Source organism: Gekko japonicus, unplaced genomic scaffold (genome assembly GCF_001447785.1).
Source record: "Gekko japonicus isolate JY-2015 unplaced genomic scaffold, Gekko_japonicus_V1.1 scaffold1280, whole genome shotgun sequence".
Lineage (NCBI taxonomy): Eukaryota > Metazoa > Chordata > Lepidosauria > Squamata > Gekkonidae > Gekko > Gekko japonicus.
The window spans coordinates 199360-215106 of NW_015165276.1; the positions used below are offsets into that span (position 1 = coordinate 199360).

Sequence of the window (15747 nt, forward strand, 5' to 3'; positions counted from 1 at the left end):
AAGAAGAAGAAGAAGAAGAAGAGAAGAAGAAGAAGAAGAGAAGAAGAAGAAGAAGAAGAGAAGAAGAAGAAGAAGAGAAGAAGAAGAGAAAGAGAAGAAGAAGAAGAAGAGGAGGAGGAGAAGAAGAAGAAGAAGAGTTGTCAATTTCTGGTTAACTATTTGGTCTAATTGTTTTCCTATTCATTGACACATGTTTCCTGATTATGCTGAGAAGAAAGCAGTCAGTTTTGATGGGTCCTTTGGCCTAACTGTTTTCCGTATTTCATTACAAATAAAATACAAGAACTTCCTCCTCATTTGACTTCATTTTTGACATGGAATCTAATATGTACAACAGATGGAGGGTGCAACTGCAAAGCACGCCAAGGCAAAAAAGGGAGCCGGAGAACGAAAGAGACAGGGTCAAGTGCAGGAGCACCTTAGAGACCAACAAGGTTTTGGCGGTGTCACCTTTTCAAGGGGCAACGTTCCTGCCATTATACTCAAGAAAGACAGGGGTACAGAACACAACACCACATGCAGAGCCACGAGAGCCAGCGGGGGGTGTGGGAATGTGGAGCGCCACGAAACTGCCACGGACAGAGCCAACTTCAGGGGCCGGGAAGCCATTTTTCTCCAGGCCAGTTTGGCCGGAGATCCTGGAGAGGTTTTTTTTTTTGCCCTCTTCTCGGCATGGAGCAGGGGGTCCCTGGGGGTGTGGAGGGGGAGGGAGTTGTGAATTTCCTGCATTGTGAAGGGGGGGTTGGACTAGATGACCCTGGAGGTCCCTTCCAACTCTCTAGGATCCTATGGTTGCGGTCACACACACCAGTTGAAGGCGGTCGTTCCGCTCTGTTCTGCTGTGGTCAGGCCTCACCTGGAGTCCTGTGTCCAGTTTTGGGCACCACATTTTAGGAAGGATGCTGACAAGCTCGAGCGTGTCCAGAAGAGGGCAACCAGGATGGTGGCAGGGTTGGAATCCAAGTCTTACGAGCAGGGGTCGTTTCGTAGAAAAAGAGCTAGGGGAACTCATTAGTATAACTCATTAGCATATGCCACACCCCTGACATCACCGGAAGTGTGTCATAAGGCCACACACCCCACCCCCAACGGTCCCGGTTGCCGCCGCCGGCCTTACAACTCCACTGCCGAGGCCCATGAGGGCCCTCCCTGGCCCCAGGCAGGGGTGGGGAGAGGCAGGGAGGAAGCAACTTACCCTCCCTCTTCTCCTGCCTCCTCCTGGCTGAATGAGGGCCGGAGGCGGGGCGGCCGGAAGCAGGGGGCGGGGCTTCGTCATGTGCCCCGCCCCCCATACCTCACCCGGAGGAACTGCGATTCCCCACAATCCCCCCCGAAATGACCTCTGCTTACGAGGAAAGGCTGAAAGAGTTGGGTCTGTTTAGCCTGGGAAACAGAAGGCTAAGAGGGGATATGGTTGCAGGCTTCAAGTATCTGAAGGGCTGTCATGTAGAAGATGAAGCGGATCTATTCTCTCTTACTCCAGATTGGAAGACTAGGTCTAATGGGTGGGAATTACAAGGGAGTCGTTACCGGCTAAATATCAGGAGAAATGTCCTGACTGTGAGAGTGGTTGAGCAGTGGAGCAGTCTGCCTCGGGAGGTGGTGGAGGCTCCTTCGCTGGACGTCTTCAAGCGGAGGCTGCATGACCATCTTTCAGGTGTGTTGTAGGGCTATCTTTCGGCTATGCTCCTGCAGAGTGCAGGGGGTTGGGCTAGATGACCTGCAAGGTCCCTTCCAACTCTAACATGCTATGATTCTATGTGTGTTTTCACCCATTTCTTTTGTATGTGGATGCTCCTTCGCGGGACGTTATCAAGCAGAGGCTGGACGACCCTCTTTCGGGTATGTTGTAGGTATGTAGGGCTGCCTTTTGGCTCTGCTCCTGCAAAGTGCAGGGGGGTTGGGCTAGATGACCTGCAAGGTCCCTTCCAGCTCTTAACATTCTATGATTCTATAACAAGCGGAGGGGAAACGAGGCTGTTTCCGCCGGAGGCATCTGACACGCCGTCGCGAGATCACACAGTCCTTTGTAGCAGCGGCTGCAGCCCATTGCTGTGTGATCAGACGCAACCGTGGGCGAGTCAGGGGTTTTTTTTGCCGTTTCCCCCCCCATGCGCATGAATGAGGAACCGCACCACTGCACTGAGGGCCCCCTATGGAGTATGCGATGATGTGCATTCTGCAAAGGGGGGGGGAACCCGGCACTGAGCTGGGACGGCCTGATCAGACCGTCCCAACGGCACGAGTGCGTGCTTGTGCGGTCAGACAGGGGGACGTCCGCCCGTGGCCCACTGTTTACCACCAGACTTTCCCCGGTGTCTTTCATCTCCGCTTCTGCAGCAGGGTTTGCCAACGACTGCGGGACGCTTCCCAGATGTTGCTGTCTGATCGTGCCCTTTCGATCTGTCAGGCATTCACTGCTCTGTCGGATCTAAAGGCCCGCGTGATCGCAGCCTAAGATTCATGGGTCCTGCCGGCCTGGGAGGACTCCGCAGGGTCGCAGGCGGAAGATCCTTTCCCGTCACATCCTTCCGCGTCCTTTCGAGGGGACAGGCGGCCACCTGGCCTTGATCCTGAGACCTCCCACGAGCCACGCGGATGCTCTGCCACGGAGCCACGGCCCCTCCCGAAGCAGACGTCTCCTCCACCTCTCCTGACATCAACCACGGGCAGGGCTATTTTTGGGCAGGAACGCACAGGAACGGAGTTCCGGCTGGCTCCCGAGTTGGCCACACCCAGCAGGAACTCATTAGCATAACAGGCCACACCCAGCAGTAGAAACTCATTAGGATTGGCTACATTGGGGGTGTGTGGCCTAACATGCAAAGGAGTTCCTGCTACAAAAGAAGCCCAGGGTTTTGACAACAAACAAGGTAAACAGAATAGGAAGCAAAAGGTGGGTGTGGCTGGATGACCACACTTCTGGTAATATCCTAATGAGTGGTGCAGCCAGGGGGTGTGGCCTAATATGCTCATGAGTTTCTGCTGCTGGGTGTGGCCTGTTATGCTAATGAGTTCCTGCTGGACTTTTTCTACAAAAAGAGCCCTGACAGCGTTTCCACACCCGGCTCGTGCCAACACCGAGCCCTTCCCCTGGGGAAATTGTCCTGCTGCTGGCCGTACTCACCCGCTCGCCAGGGTCGCCGGGAGGTCCGGGTGGGCCCTGGGTGCCTGATGGACCGCTGATCCCCTGCAGGGTAAGAAGAAGGAAGAGCGCTCGGTCGTGGTCCTTGGATCAGGAAAGGGGGACAGGAGACGGGGCGCGTGTCTCACGGGCCCCCTCGCCCTCTACCCCATCCCCCCCGGCCACGCCACGGCCCCCAAGGCTCTTACCGGAGGTCCTTCGGGGCCAGGGGGACCTTCAACCAACATCCCCTGCAAAGAGAGAGGGAGAAAGACACACACACCAGAGGGGGACAATGTTAGGAAGCTAAGACAGCCAGCAGCCTCCTCCTCCTCCTCCTCCTCCTCCAGGTCTGGCCCAGACGAAAGTTCTCTCTCTCTTTAACTTCCCATGAAAGAGGCTGTTGTTTGTACACCCCAGAGGGAAGAGGCTGTGATTTCAGGGCTACTCCGGAGGAGATAAGCACTCCCAAGCAGCAGCATCTAAACAAGTGAGTCCCAGAGCACTGGAGCCACACCGAGGCGCCGGAGGTCACTCGCGGGTCACCATGCCTCTCCGGAGGACTTCCGACGGCCACCCAGCAGAGGCGGCGGAGCAGGAGTTTGCATAGCACCACCACCCCGCCACCACCCCGCCAATGTTTCCTCTAAGCCGTGGAGTCTTGTGAGCAAAAATCCTACTTTGTGAGCTGCTGGCATTAAAGTTGTGAGCGAGCGATTGGGCTGCTGAATAAATCGGTTTGCTCTGGAGCCCTTCCTTCCGGAGCCAAGACGAAAATGTGTGAGCCGGAGGCTAAAAATACTGTGAGCTAGCTCACACTAACTCAGCTTAGAGGGAACACCCCGCCCTTGGGAATACGGCCGCACAGCAGGAAGTGAAGCGCAGAAGGGGCTGCAATCCCAGGACACGGCCGGAGGGTGCAAGCCGGCTCTTCGGCAATGCATGAAAGGGGCAGAAACGGTGTGAGAGCCGTGCGTTAGGGGCAGCGCGTTAGGAGCTGCGAGGCCCAGGTTGTTATGTATCTGGCATTGAATCATCCCTGATTGGATCACCCTGGAGACTGGCTGCCTGAATAATCCCTGATTGGATCACCCTAGAGACTGGCTGAGCTTGGAGCACAAGAACAATAGCCGACCAGGACTCTGGAATAAACCAATCAAGGCCCCGCTCACACGGGGAATTTGCCGCGGGACAGCCACGATTGGATGGCGGATTTTCCGGCCGCGATCACACCACAACATCTGGGAAGTGGAGCACACCCGTGGCATGCCGCCGAACATGTGCGATAAAAAAAAATCACAACAAAGGTGATAGCGAACGGTTTGCTACGGGCTGCCTCCGGACTCCCTTGGTGTGATCACCCAGGCGCGGCTTTTCCCTCCAGCCGTCTGCGTTGCAGCGCACACGCCGAGGGATGGAATTGTGGGTTGCCGCTGATGCGTCCGATCGCGTTGTCACGTGGCTACTTGCGGCGCCACAAATAGCCACGCCTCCCCCCTGCGTTTTCCGGCCCGTGTAACCGGGGCCCACCCCCGCCCCCCACCCAAGTCCTGCTGGAGAAAGCTCCACGTCCTTTGCCCTCCGCCCCCAGCCTAGGACCAGTTCCCTCTAAGCTGAGTGAGTGTGAGCTAGCTCACAGTTCTTTAGCCTCCGGCTCAAATATTTTTGCCTTCGCTCAGGAGGGAGGGCTCCAGAGCAAACGGATTGATGCAGCAGCCAAATCGCTCGCTCACAACGTTAACGCCAGCAGCTCGCAAAGTAGGGTTTCTGCTCACAAGACTCCACAGTTTAGAGGGAGCAAAAATCCCCTAAAAAAAAAAAAAAAGTCGGCTGCAAAGTGCGATTTAAAGAATTATATGTTGTCCTCCTACCCCTATGAAATTGTTAGTCCCTTGTGTGAAACCGTGTAACTGTAAATCGCTCAGAGCCAGCAGCTTTGCCGGATTGAGCGATCAATGAATCGAAAGGTATTATTATTATTATTATTATTGCTCCAGAGCAAACTGATGCAGCCGTCAAATCGCTCGCTCACAACTTTAACGCCGGCGGCTCACAAAGTAGAATTGTTGCTCACCAGACTCTGCAGCTTAGAGGGAGGCATTGGACCAGACCCCCCTTCCCTGGGACTTACCGGTTCGATGACGGCCGGCTCTCCCTTCTCTCCTTTGTAGCCGCGGGCTCCTCGCACTGCCTGTGGGTAACACACATGTAACCGGAAAGAGGGGTCCGGTCAGTATAGTGGAGCCACAGCCCTGGCCTGCCGGACCCCCCCCTCCCGTTGCCCACACGGGCCTCCTCTTCAGGGCACCAGAGCCGATCCCAGAGCAGAGGTGGCCAGGAGGGTTATCTGCAGGGCTATTTTGGGGCAGGAACGCACAGGAACGGAGTTCCGGCTGGCTCCCGAGTTGGCCACGCCCAGCAGGAACTCATTAGCATAACAGGCCACACCCGACACCAGAAACTCACTAGGATTGGCTACATTTGGGGTGTGTGGCCTAACAAAGGGTTCCTGCTACAAAAAAAGGCCCTGGGTTTTGACAACAAACAAGGTAAACAGAATAAGAAGCAAAAGGTGGGTGTGGCTGGATGGCCACACTTCTGGTGGCACGGGGGTGTGGCCTAATATGCTAATGTGCTGTGCTGTCAGGGGGGGTGGCCTACTATGCTAATGAGTTTCTACTGTTGGGTGTGGCCTGTTATGCTAATGAGTTCCTGCTGGGCTTTTTCTACCAAAAGAGCCCTGGCTATCTGTGTTCACGGAGAACCTCCAACTTAGGCACTTGTTCATTTTCTGGCATTTGGAAAGTTTTGTTTCTTGTTTCTAGGTGCGTCCCTTTTGAAATTCTTGTTAGGGCTGGGAGGTGCTCCCAAGGGAGGGGGGGGCCCTTCACAGAAGCCCATCTCCTGCCAATCTGGGTTTGCAGGGAACTGGCAGGGGGACTGCTTCTCCGTGCAGCCGGAAACCCGGCCTGCCTCGCTTGCGCACTGCAAAAGGCCCCGATCCGTTGTGGGCTTGGGTGTGTGACATGGTCACGTTGCATGCCCCCCCCCCCCCCGTGAGCACAACTCGTGCCATCCCCCCCCCACAGTGGAAACGCTTCCCCTAATCTGGTCATGAGAACTTCAAGCAAAGCCTGATCTAGCTGTTGCTAGCTGTTGTAGATTTCCCGGGTCGTGTGGCCGTGGTCTTGGCATTGGCGGACCGGACGTTTCGCCAGCAGCTGTGACTGGCATCCTCAGAGGCAGGGCTATTTTTGGGCAGGAACGCACAGGAACGGCGTTCCGGCCGGCATCAGAGCTGGCCACGCCCACTACAGCCCAAACCTCTCTGTGTGGGGGAGGGAAGGCCTGGAGAGCGACACCCCACCCGGTGACTCAAAGGCGGGTGGGCCGGGGGGGGCCTGGAAGGTTTGGGGAGGCATTTAAATGCCTCCTCGTGCCTTCCCTGGCCTGTCTAAGCAGCCACGGGGCGCCCAGGCAAGCCAAGGGAAGGCATGGGGTGTGGCCTAATATGCAAATGAATTTCTGCTGTTGGGTGTGGTCTATTATGCTAATGAGTTCCTGCTGGGATTTTCTACAAAAAAAGCCCTGCTCAGAGGTATAACACAGAAAGATGGAGAACTCTCTGTGTCAAGGTGAGAAGAAAAATGGTAGGCAGGTAATTTATATCTACTCAGGAAGGTGGGGTAGGGCTGAGCCATTATCTTGTAGGAGTTCCCCAAGCTGTGTACATGCTAATGGAGGAGCTTTCCTGAGGAGGTTCTTTTGTAGATGGATTGTCTCCTGAGGAGGTTTCCTGTTTCCTGAGGAGATTCTAATCTTATCTGTAGTGTTATTCTCAGATGTAGAGCCTTTTGTGTTTTTCGGGATAGGAAACCATGCCCTATTTTTTTTACCCTATGGGGGTGTTTTACCCTATGGGGTGCCCTCCCAAAAGGCAGTGAAATGGTGTCCCTCCCACCTCCGCAGAGCCCCCATCCCCATTCCGGATATTTAGGGTTCCTGTAGACAAACCAAGCAGCAGGCCCTTGAACATGTGGTCTACAGGGGGGAGGCATTGAGGGATGGGGGCGCCCTTCCAAGGTGGTAGCGTGGCGTGCAAATTACCGTGTCCCATTTGGGGGCTTCTGCCCGTCCCCCAAATCGGCAATTGAGGCCAGCGCTAGCACCATCCTCGGAAAGGGGGCTACCACAGAGATGGTCCTGTAGTGAGAAGACATCCCAGGGCACGTGATGACATCACAAAATGTGCAGGGAACCCTGAATGGACTCAACCCCAGGATGGCAGCCCTTCTCAACACAAACCCCTCAGGGGCTGCTAGAAATATCCATGGGTAAAGCATGGAGGGTGATGTAATCACAGGAAGTGACGTCATTAAGGAAAGGGATGACATCACGGGAAAGAGGAATCAAACAACCGGGAACCCCTCAAGACAAAAACAGCTGAAAAGGGTTAACAGTCAGCATGTGAAAAGCATAAACCAACAACAACAACAGGAAGTGAGGACAGAAGAAGAGACCCGGGTCCCTATTGCAAACAGGAAGTGGCCTCGCGTGGGAAAGGAAGCAGCCCCTCCCTCACAGAGTGATGGCGGAGGTGGCAGGAAATGACAGCTCCTAACAGGAAGTGAGACAGAACCAGCCAGAAATGGGCAACATTGAACAGGAAGCGACAAAAACAGCCAAAACCACACAACAACAAAACGGAGAAAATCGCTAAGGAACAGCAAACAACAAGAGCTACACAATGCAAACAAGATGACTGAACAGGAAGAGACGTTGCAACTCAGCAGCCAATGGCACCAACTAAAATAGGGGGGAACAGGAAACAAATAGATAATGGACATTGGTTGGACATGCCACAAGCCAGCAGCCAATCAGGATGGCAAGCCCACAGCAAGAGGAAGTGACATCACAGCGCTCAACGACGACAGCCACAAACAGGAAGCAGACCCTGGAGACAGGAAGACTCCCACAGAAGTGCCCCCAGAGCCCGCCCAATGGGCGCAGCACCCCACTTACGCCTCCGCTGTGTGGGGTCTCGGCTGAGAGCACGGGACCCAGCTCGGATGGCTCTGCCCCCTCGCCGTAATGAGCCTGGCCGTATTCATACTCCAGCCCCACTCCGGGCACTTCCTCTTCTGTGAACACCTCCTCCTCGGCGGGACGGGGGCCAGACACTTCCTCCTGACGCCCCGCAAGACAGGGACCCAACAACACGTTACAGGAGACCGTGGGGCCCGGCCCCACACCCATGTCCCTCCCAGACCTCTGGCCCTCCCTTGCCAGGGAAGAATGCATTCACTTGACTGCCGGAGAGTCCAGCACTTGGACCTCCATTCCGCACCACTGGCTCCCCCCCCCAAGAGAGCTCCAGGGCTCTGGATCCTGCCCGCTTCTCTTCCCAGCTGCCCCAACCACCGAAGGTTTCTTTGGTTCACCATTCTCTTCCCAAAGTGGTCAGAAACAGGCGAGGGAGCAGTCAGAAGTTCACCCTTTCTCGAGCAGGGAACCCCAAGCCCTTCTTCTTCTCCTTATCTTTGGGAGCCTGTCTGGACTGATGGCCACTGCCACAAAATGGCCGCCACAAAATGGCCACCCCCATAGACAGAGCCAGCCACAAAATGGCCACCACCAGCGGCAGAGCCACCCACAAAATGGCTGCCGCACAGTGAAGGTCTTTGCGTTCTGGTGGCAGCTGATGCCAAAGGAACCATGTTTTTTTTTAATCTACACAACCCAGCCAAATCTCCAGTGGCCAATCAGAAGACTTTCTGGGCAAAAACCAGTTAGCCCTGCCCACTTTCCAAAAATGCTCGGCGGGCACCAGAATAGGCACCATGTTGGGGTCCCCTGGTCTAGCGCCTTCCTCCCCCCTCCAATCTCATGCCAGGGGGGTATTTACCTCTCCCCGGGGCGACGAGGGTGCAGGAGAGGACGCCTCCCCTGCGGGGCTCCCGTCCCAGTAGGTGCCTTCGGCGTCTGGTGGGAGGGTGTAGTCGGGGTATTCGTGAACCCCCCAGGGCTCCTCTGTGGGTTGCAGACCCACATCCTTGGTTACCAGTGAGTACATGTGGAGGAGGGAGGAAGGAAAGCCAAGGAGAACACAGGGAACGTGCGAGGGGTGTGTGTGTGTACACACACAAAAGGTGGTTGTCGCATCGGAGAATGGATGGAGAGAAGGGTGGATGGGAGCAGAGAGGGTGGATGGAGAGTTGATGAGCCAGAAAACAGAAAGGAGGCAGGAGAAGGAAAAAGAGAGTGAGGGAGGGAGGGAGAAGGAGAGAGGGGGAGAGGGAGAAGGAGAGGGAGAGGGAGGGAGGGAGGGAGAAGGAGAGAGGGAGAGGGAGAGAAGGAGAGGGAGAGAGGGAGAAGGAGAGAGAGAGGGAGATGGAGAGAAAGAGAGGGAGAGAGGGAGAGAGGGAGAAGGAGAGGGAGATGGAGAGAGGGAGAGAGAGGGGGGAGGGAGAGAGGGAGAAGGAGAGGGAGATGGAGAGAGGGAGAAGGGGAAGGAGAGGGGGAGGGGGAGGAGGGGGCCTAAAGCCAGTTTCATCTGACAGTCTTCCTGCCTCCCTCTATCCCATTTATATCTGTCCTACCTCCCAAGAAGCTCAGGTGGCAAACATGGTTCTCTTTCTCCATTTTCTTCTCACAACAGCCCTGTAACAGAAAGGGGGAGAGAGAGAGAAAAAGAGAGTGAGAGAGGGAGGGAGAGGGAGGGAGGGAGAGAGGGAGAAGGAGAGGGAGATGGAGAGAGGGAGAAGGAGAGGGAGATGGAGAGAGGGAGAAGGAGAGGGAGAGAGAGAGAGACCATTAGTACAAACATGTTCTCTTGTGCCCTGGAGGCAGAAGAGGAGGATATCCCCATCCCGGATCATTTTTCCACTGTGGAGCAAATTGATCTGGGGGGACGGCAGAACCATACATCTCACTGGGATTAAGAAGCCAGCCTTGTATGGGGACGGGTCCATGTTTGGGAAAGAAGGGGCAAGCGAAATGCAGGGCCAGAACTTGGAGCGGGGGGGGTGGGTGGGCAGGGGGGAGGCCCGATCCCACCCGGTCCCCAGCTCAACGGGGAGCATCGTGTTCGCAAGTTCCCTGGCACTGACTGGCCATTTCCCTTGCCTGGGACGGCTTCCCAACAACCCGTATTTTGGGGACATGCACGACACAGTTAACGGAGACACTGTTGCACACAGATGAGGTGGGGGGAGACACACAGAGACACGGATACGGGGGGTGTTTGGGGGGAAGGGCGGTCCTCCCGGCCCCCCTCCAGGATACCAGGCTGTGCCCGGCACCAGCCTACATCCTTTCTTCTCGCTCTACCTGCTGGTAGCTGTTGCCCGGACTCCGGACTCCCCCAGTGCCGGCGTAGGCCTGGTTCCCGCTTTTGCCCGGGGAATTTTTCGTGGCGGAGGATTTCCCTGCCGAAGCTGCCTTGGAGCTGCCGCCGCCGCCCCCGCCGTAGGACTTCCCATTGCCAGAGGGGGACTTCCCGTTGCCGGGATACTTCCCGTTGTTGGGGGACTTCCCGTTGCCGGGATACTTCGGGTGACCGGGGTCCTTCCCGTTTTTGGTCCCCGTCTTGGCATAGCTGGGCGACGTGCCCATCAACTGGCGCTTCTGGGGCTGCTTCGGTTTGGGTTTGGCGGGGGTCTTGGCCTTGGCCGCTTTCTAGCGACGACAGCGGTGGAGGAAGAGGTGGAGGTCATGACGATGGCGGTGGTGATGGTGGTGATGATGATGATGAGATGGATGATGGAGAGAAGCAACAGACACAAGAAGCAAAGACAAACAGAAGCATGAGTCCTGCAGCAGCGAGAGCCCAGGGGATGGGGGGTGGCCCAAGCCAGCCCCCCCCCCCCCCCCCCCCAACTCTATCTCCTGCCGAGTGCCAGTAGAGTCTGAGTCTAGCCTGCATCTGACCATGCACAGAGTGCACTGCCTTTAGCGGTGGGTTACGAGAGCCAACCCTTTGCTCAGCCAGCATCCAACACACAAAAATGCTTTGCCGAACCAGGAGGAAGGGTGCCCTGGAGCGCTCTGGAAGGGCCCCCACCCAAGCAGCAGCACTGTCCCCCAGACCTTCACATGGGCACACAATGAGAAGAGAAGAAGAGAAGAGCAGAGATTGGATTTATACCCCATGGCCCTTCACTACCCAAAGGAGTCTCAGAGCGGCTCACAAACTCCTTTCCCTTTCCCCTCCCCACAGCAGACCCCCTGGGAGGTCGGTGGGGCTGAGAGAGCTCTTGACAGAAACGGCTCTTTTTCAAGGACAGCTCTTGTCAGAACTACGGCTTGCCCAAGGTCACCCAGCCAGGTGCAAGTGGAGGAGTGGGGAATCAAACCCGGTTCTCCCAGATTAGAGTCCGCGCACTTCACCACTACACCAAACTGGTCAAAACTGAGGAGGAGGAGATTGGATTTATACCCCACCCTTCACTCGGAGTCTCAGAGCAGCTTACAAACTCCTTTCCCTTCCCCTCCCCACAACAGACACCCTGTGAGGTAGGTGGGGCTGAGAGAGCTCTGACAGAAACTGCTCTTTTTCAAGGACAGCTGTGCCAGAGTTATGGCTTGCCCCAGGTCATCCAGTCAGGTGCAAGTGGGGAATCAAACCCGACTCTCCCAGATTAGAGTCCGTGCACTTAACCACTACACCAAACTGGCCGAAGCTGAGGAGGAGGAGGAGATTGGATTTATACCCCACCCTTCACTCGGAGTCTCAGAGCAGCTTACAAACTCCTTCCCTTTCCCCTCCCCACTACAGACACCCCCTGTGAGGTAGGTGGGGCTGAGAGAGCTCTTTTTCAAGAACAGCTCTTACCAGAACTACGGCTTGCCCAAGGTCCTCCAGCCAGGTGCAAGTGGAGGTGTGGGGAATCAAACCCGGTTCTCCCAGATTAGAGTCCATGAACTTCACCATGACAGCAAACCCCCCACCCTTCCATTAGCCACAAAAAAAGCCACAGAAGGGAACCTGGAACCGCCTAACATGCCCTGGGCTCCACGTCTGGGTGTAGAAGAAGCAAATGCCCCTCTGTGGCCCTCTAACGTGGCACAGGTGAAACCCTGGCTCACACCCTCACCTGCCCCATGCCTCCCCCCCTGCGCATAGCCTAAGATGGCTGGCTGAGGGGGCCTTCCCCCTTACACCCTCCCAGGGGATGGGGGGTTCACCTCCGCCACACCCAGCCTTGCCCCCTGCTTTGGTGTAGGGGTGTGGTGTAGTTAAGCGCACAGTTTGGTGTCGTGGTTAAGTGTGTGGACTCTAATCTGGGAGAACGGGGTTTGGTTCCCCACTCCTCCACTCGCACCTGCTGGATGACCTTGGGCAAGCCGTAGTTCTGTTAAGAGCTGTTCTTGAAAAAGAGCCGTTTCTGTCAGAGCCCCACCTACCTCACAGGGTGTCTGTTGTGGGGAGGGGAAGGGAAAGGAGTTTGTAAGCCGCTCTGAGACTTTCTTCTTCTTCTTCTTCTTCTTCTTCTTCTAATGTTTTAAGCATGTTTTTATTGTAAGTAAAAAAAAATCTTTGTGTTTGTGCCCTTTATAAAGTTTATATCCCCGCTATCTGGCATTACATGGCCCGGCCCAACAAGGTCTCGTTTATGTCTGATCCGGCCTTCATAACAAACGAGTTCGACACCCCTACTCTAAGCATTTGACGGTCTCCCGCATGAGACTGCCCTAGCTGAATCAGGTAAGTAGCTTTCATTCAAAAGTAGGAGGATGTGGATTTTTAGGTAGCATCCCCTTTTCTGAGAGATATTGTATTACGGGGTACCGCAATTTCGTAAATCATTCTTAATTCTTACATAATTCTTCTGAATCAACCGGCCAGAAGAGGACTCGTGAAAACACGAGAGGCTGAACGGAACGCTAAACACAGCACACTCCATGGGGAGATCAGTTTGCGCTGTGTACAAATGTGCTGTGCCCGGCCCAGCACTGGACACGGTTTTCAGATAAATTCTACGCTGCCATTTTAACCTAGCGGTTGTTTCTCGGTGATTTCTCTGCTCTTTCGCAGTTCAGTTTCTGTACAGCTGTTTTTAGCTTCACCTCGTGCTGACGACTCTTAATTTCATGTTTTCGCTGCTATAAGTTGTTGCTGTTGCTGGAAGCGCTCTTGGAAATGTTGATTAAGAGAGCAGAGCAAAAGTGTTTTAAACAAATATAGTCCCTTCGAGGAAACCGGGGAGGCCCCCGTCTCTTCTGCAACTCCATAAAAGCTGCAAGGAGGAATGGCAGAGCCTCTGGGTGGTTCTTACATGCCCAGGGAAATGCCAGTCACCACGTTGGGGGTCAGGAACAGTGTTCCCTCTAAGTTGAGTGAGTGTGAGCCAGCTCACAGTTTTTAGCCTCCGGCTGATACATTTATGTCTTAGCAGAGGAAGGAGGGCTCCAGAGGAAACTAATTTCTGCAGTAGCCAAATCGCTCAGCTCACAACTTCAATGCCAGGAGCTCACAATGTAGGATTTTTGCTCACAAGACTCCGCAGCTTAGAGGGAGCATTGCCGAGAATAAAACGTTGTGGGCCTTCAAAATGCCCCTGCACTCAAACTTCGTCCTGTTGCTTCAGACCGACATACCCGACCGCCTACGTCGGGCTGAGAGAGCTCTGAGAGAAAGAAGGAGGAGGAGGAGGAGACTGGATTTATACCCCACCCTTCACTACCCAAAGGCGTCTCAGAGCAGCTTACAAGCTCCTTTCCCTTCCCCTCCCCACAACAGACACCCTGTGAGGTAGACGGGGCTGAGAGAGCTCTCCCAAGGACTGCCCTTGAGAGAACAGCTCTGAGAGAACTTGTGACTGACCCAAAGTCACCCAGCTGGCTGCATGTGGAGGAGGCGTGGGGAATCAAACCCAGTTTTCCCAGATTAGAGTCCGCACACTTAACCACTACACCAAACTGGCTCCCTCTAAAATGAGAAGAGAAGATTTATGCCCAGCCCTTCACTACCCAACGGTGTCCCAGAGGGGCAAACAAACTCCTTTCCCCTCCCCTCCCCACAACAGACAGACACCCTGTGAGGTCAGTGGGGCTGAGAGAGCTCTTGACAGAAACTGCTCTTTTTTCAAGGACAGCTCTTATCAGAACTACGGCTTGGCCAAGGCCATCCAGCCAGATGCAAGTATAGGAGTGGAGAATCTAACCCGGTTCTCCCAGATTATTGTCCGCACACTTAACCACGACACCAAAGAGGCAACTGCCCCCTCGGCTACACAAACACATGACCCTTTAATTTCTAAGGCAGGCCAGGAGGGCTGCCAAATGTCCACTCTTGCCCACACTAAGAGCATTTTTAAAGGTATTTTTTTAAAAAACCTGCCCATATGTAAGGACACTCTCTGGAAAACAGGATAGCCACAATGAGTGGGAAACGTTACGTGTGTCAGCTAGCCGTTTATCTGCGAAAAACAGACTCTGGAACGAAATCGTAAAAACCGCCTGGGCGAATTCTGTGACTGGGAACGCCAGCTGAGTTTGGTCGGCTCAGGTCGACGGCGGGAAAGCTGTTGACTTCAGCCGGGAAGGTAAGAACAGCGACGTCACTGGCAAAGAACGTGCTCCCCGTTCATGAATGAACAGGGCCGTGTACATTCTGGACGTGGCAAAGGCATGCCTGTATGGCTGCCATCTTGGGTAGGAAAGCCCCTCCCGCTGGGCAAGGGGCAAGGGCGTAGACTTTCCAATTTTCCGGGGGGGGCTGGGGCTGGGCCAGAGGCATTGCTAAGTCATTAAAAGAACTGGGACCCAATGACATCATAGGGAGGATCTAGTGACATCACAGGCATGGTCATTATCTATGGAGGTGGACCCATGTGGGCTCCCCAGAAATTTAGGGAGGCCTGGGAACCGCCCTAGCAATGTCCCTGGGCTGGGCTAACCCCAGGAACAGTTGCCTTCTTAGAACACTGCTTAGAAACTTAGAAAGCCCCCACACACACCCCACACTGGAATAAGAACATAATATCAGGCCATACCACATTGCAATAAAGCCCCTACAACTTTATACAGAAATACTGAGCTTCCCTACCATTTGCCACAACTAGCCCACCACACAAGAAGAAGAAGAAAAGATAGGATTTATACCCCGCCCTTCACTACCCAAGGGAGTCTCAGAGCGGCTTACAAACTCCTTTCCCTTCCCCTTCCCACAACAGACACCTTGTGAGGTAGGTGGGGCTGAGAGAGCTCTGACAGAAACTGCTCTTTTTCAAGGACAGCTGTGCCAGAGCTTGTGACTGACCCAAGGTCACATCAGCAGGTGCAAGTGGAGGAGTGGGGAATCAAACCCGGTTCTCCCAGATTAGAGTCAGGACACTTAACCACTACACCAAACCACCACACAACCAGGATCAAGATTCCTAAGTGGACCAACAGACAGGCATACACTTGTTTGAGAAACTGAGTATTACATTACAACACCTGGAACATTACAGATCAGTAGAGGCAGCACTGCACAGTGGCCATCAAGATCAAGGGGAGGAGGTATGCAGGGCTGAGAGAGCTCTGACAGAAACTGCTTTTTTTCAAGAACAGCTCTGACAGAACTATGGTTTGCCCAAGGTCATCCAGCAGGTGCAAGTGGAGGAGGGGGGAATCAAACC

At 54.7% G+C, this 15747-nt stretch overlaps 1 protein-coding gene across 1 annotated transcript in view; it reads right to left on the minus strand.

Moving 5' to 3' along the window:
• The window catches only part of COL11A2 (collagen, type XI, alpha 2), a 136535-nt gene that overhangs the window by 92857 nt on the left and 27931 nt on the right, over nucleotides 1-15747 (minus strand). The window contains exons 8-13 of the mRNA XM_015410260.1: nucleotides 10454-10801; nucleotides 9030-9176; nucleotides 8147-8311; nucleotides 5256-5315; nucleotides 3334-3375; nucleotides 3128-3190 (exon numbers count right to left, since the gene is read on the minus strand). Coding sequence (XP_015265746.1) covers nucleotides 3128-3190; nucleotides 3334-3375; nucleotides 5256-5315; nucleotides 8147-8311; nucleotides 9030-9176; nucleotides 10454-10801 — 825 coding nt within the window. The remainder of the gene's footprint in view (nucleotides 1-3127; nucleotides 3191-3333; nucleotides 3376-5255; nucleotides 5316-8146; nucleotides 8312-9029; nucleotides 9177-10453; nucleotides 10802-15747) is intronic.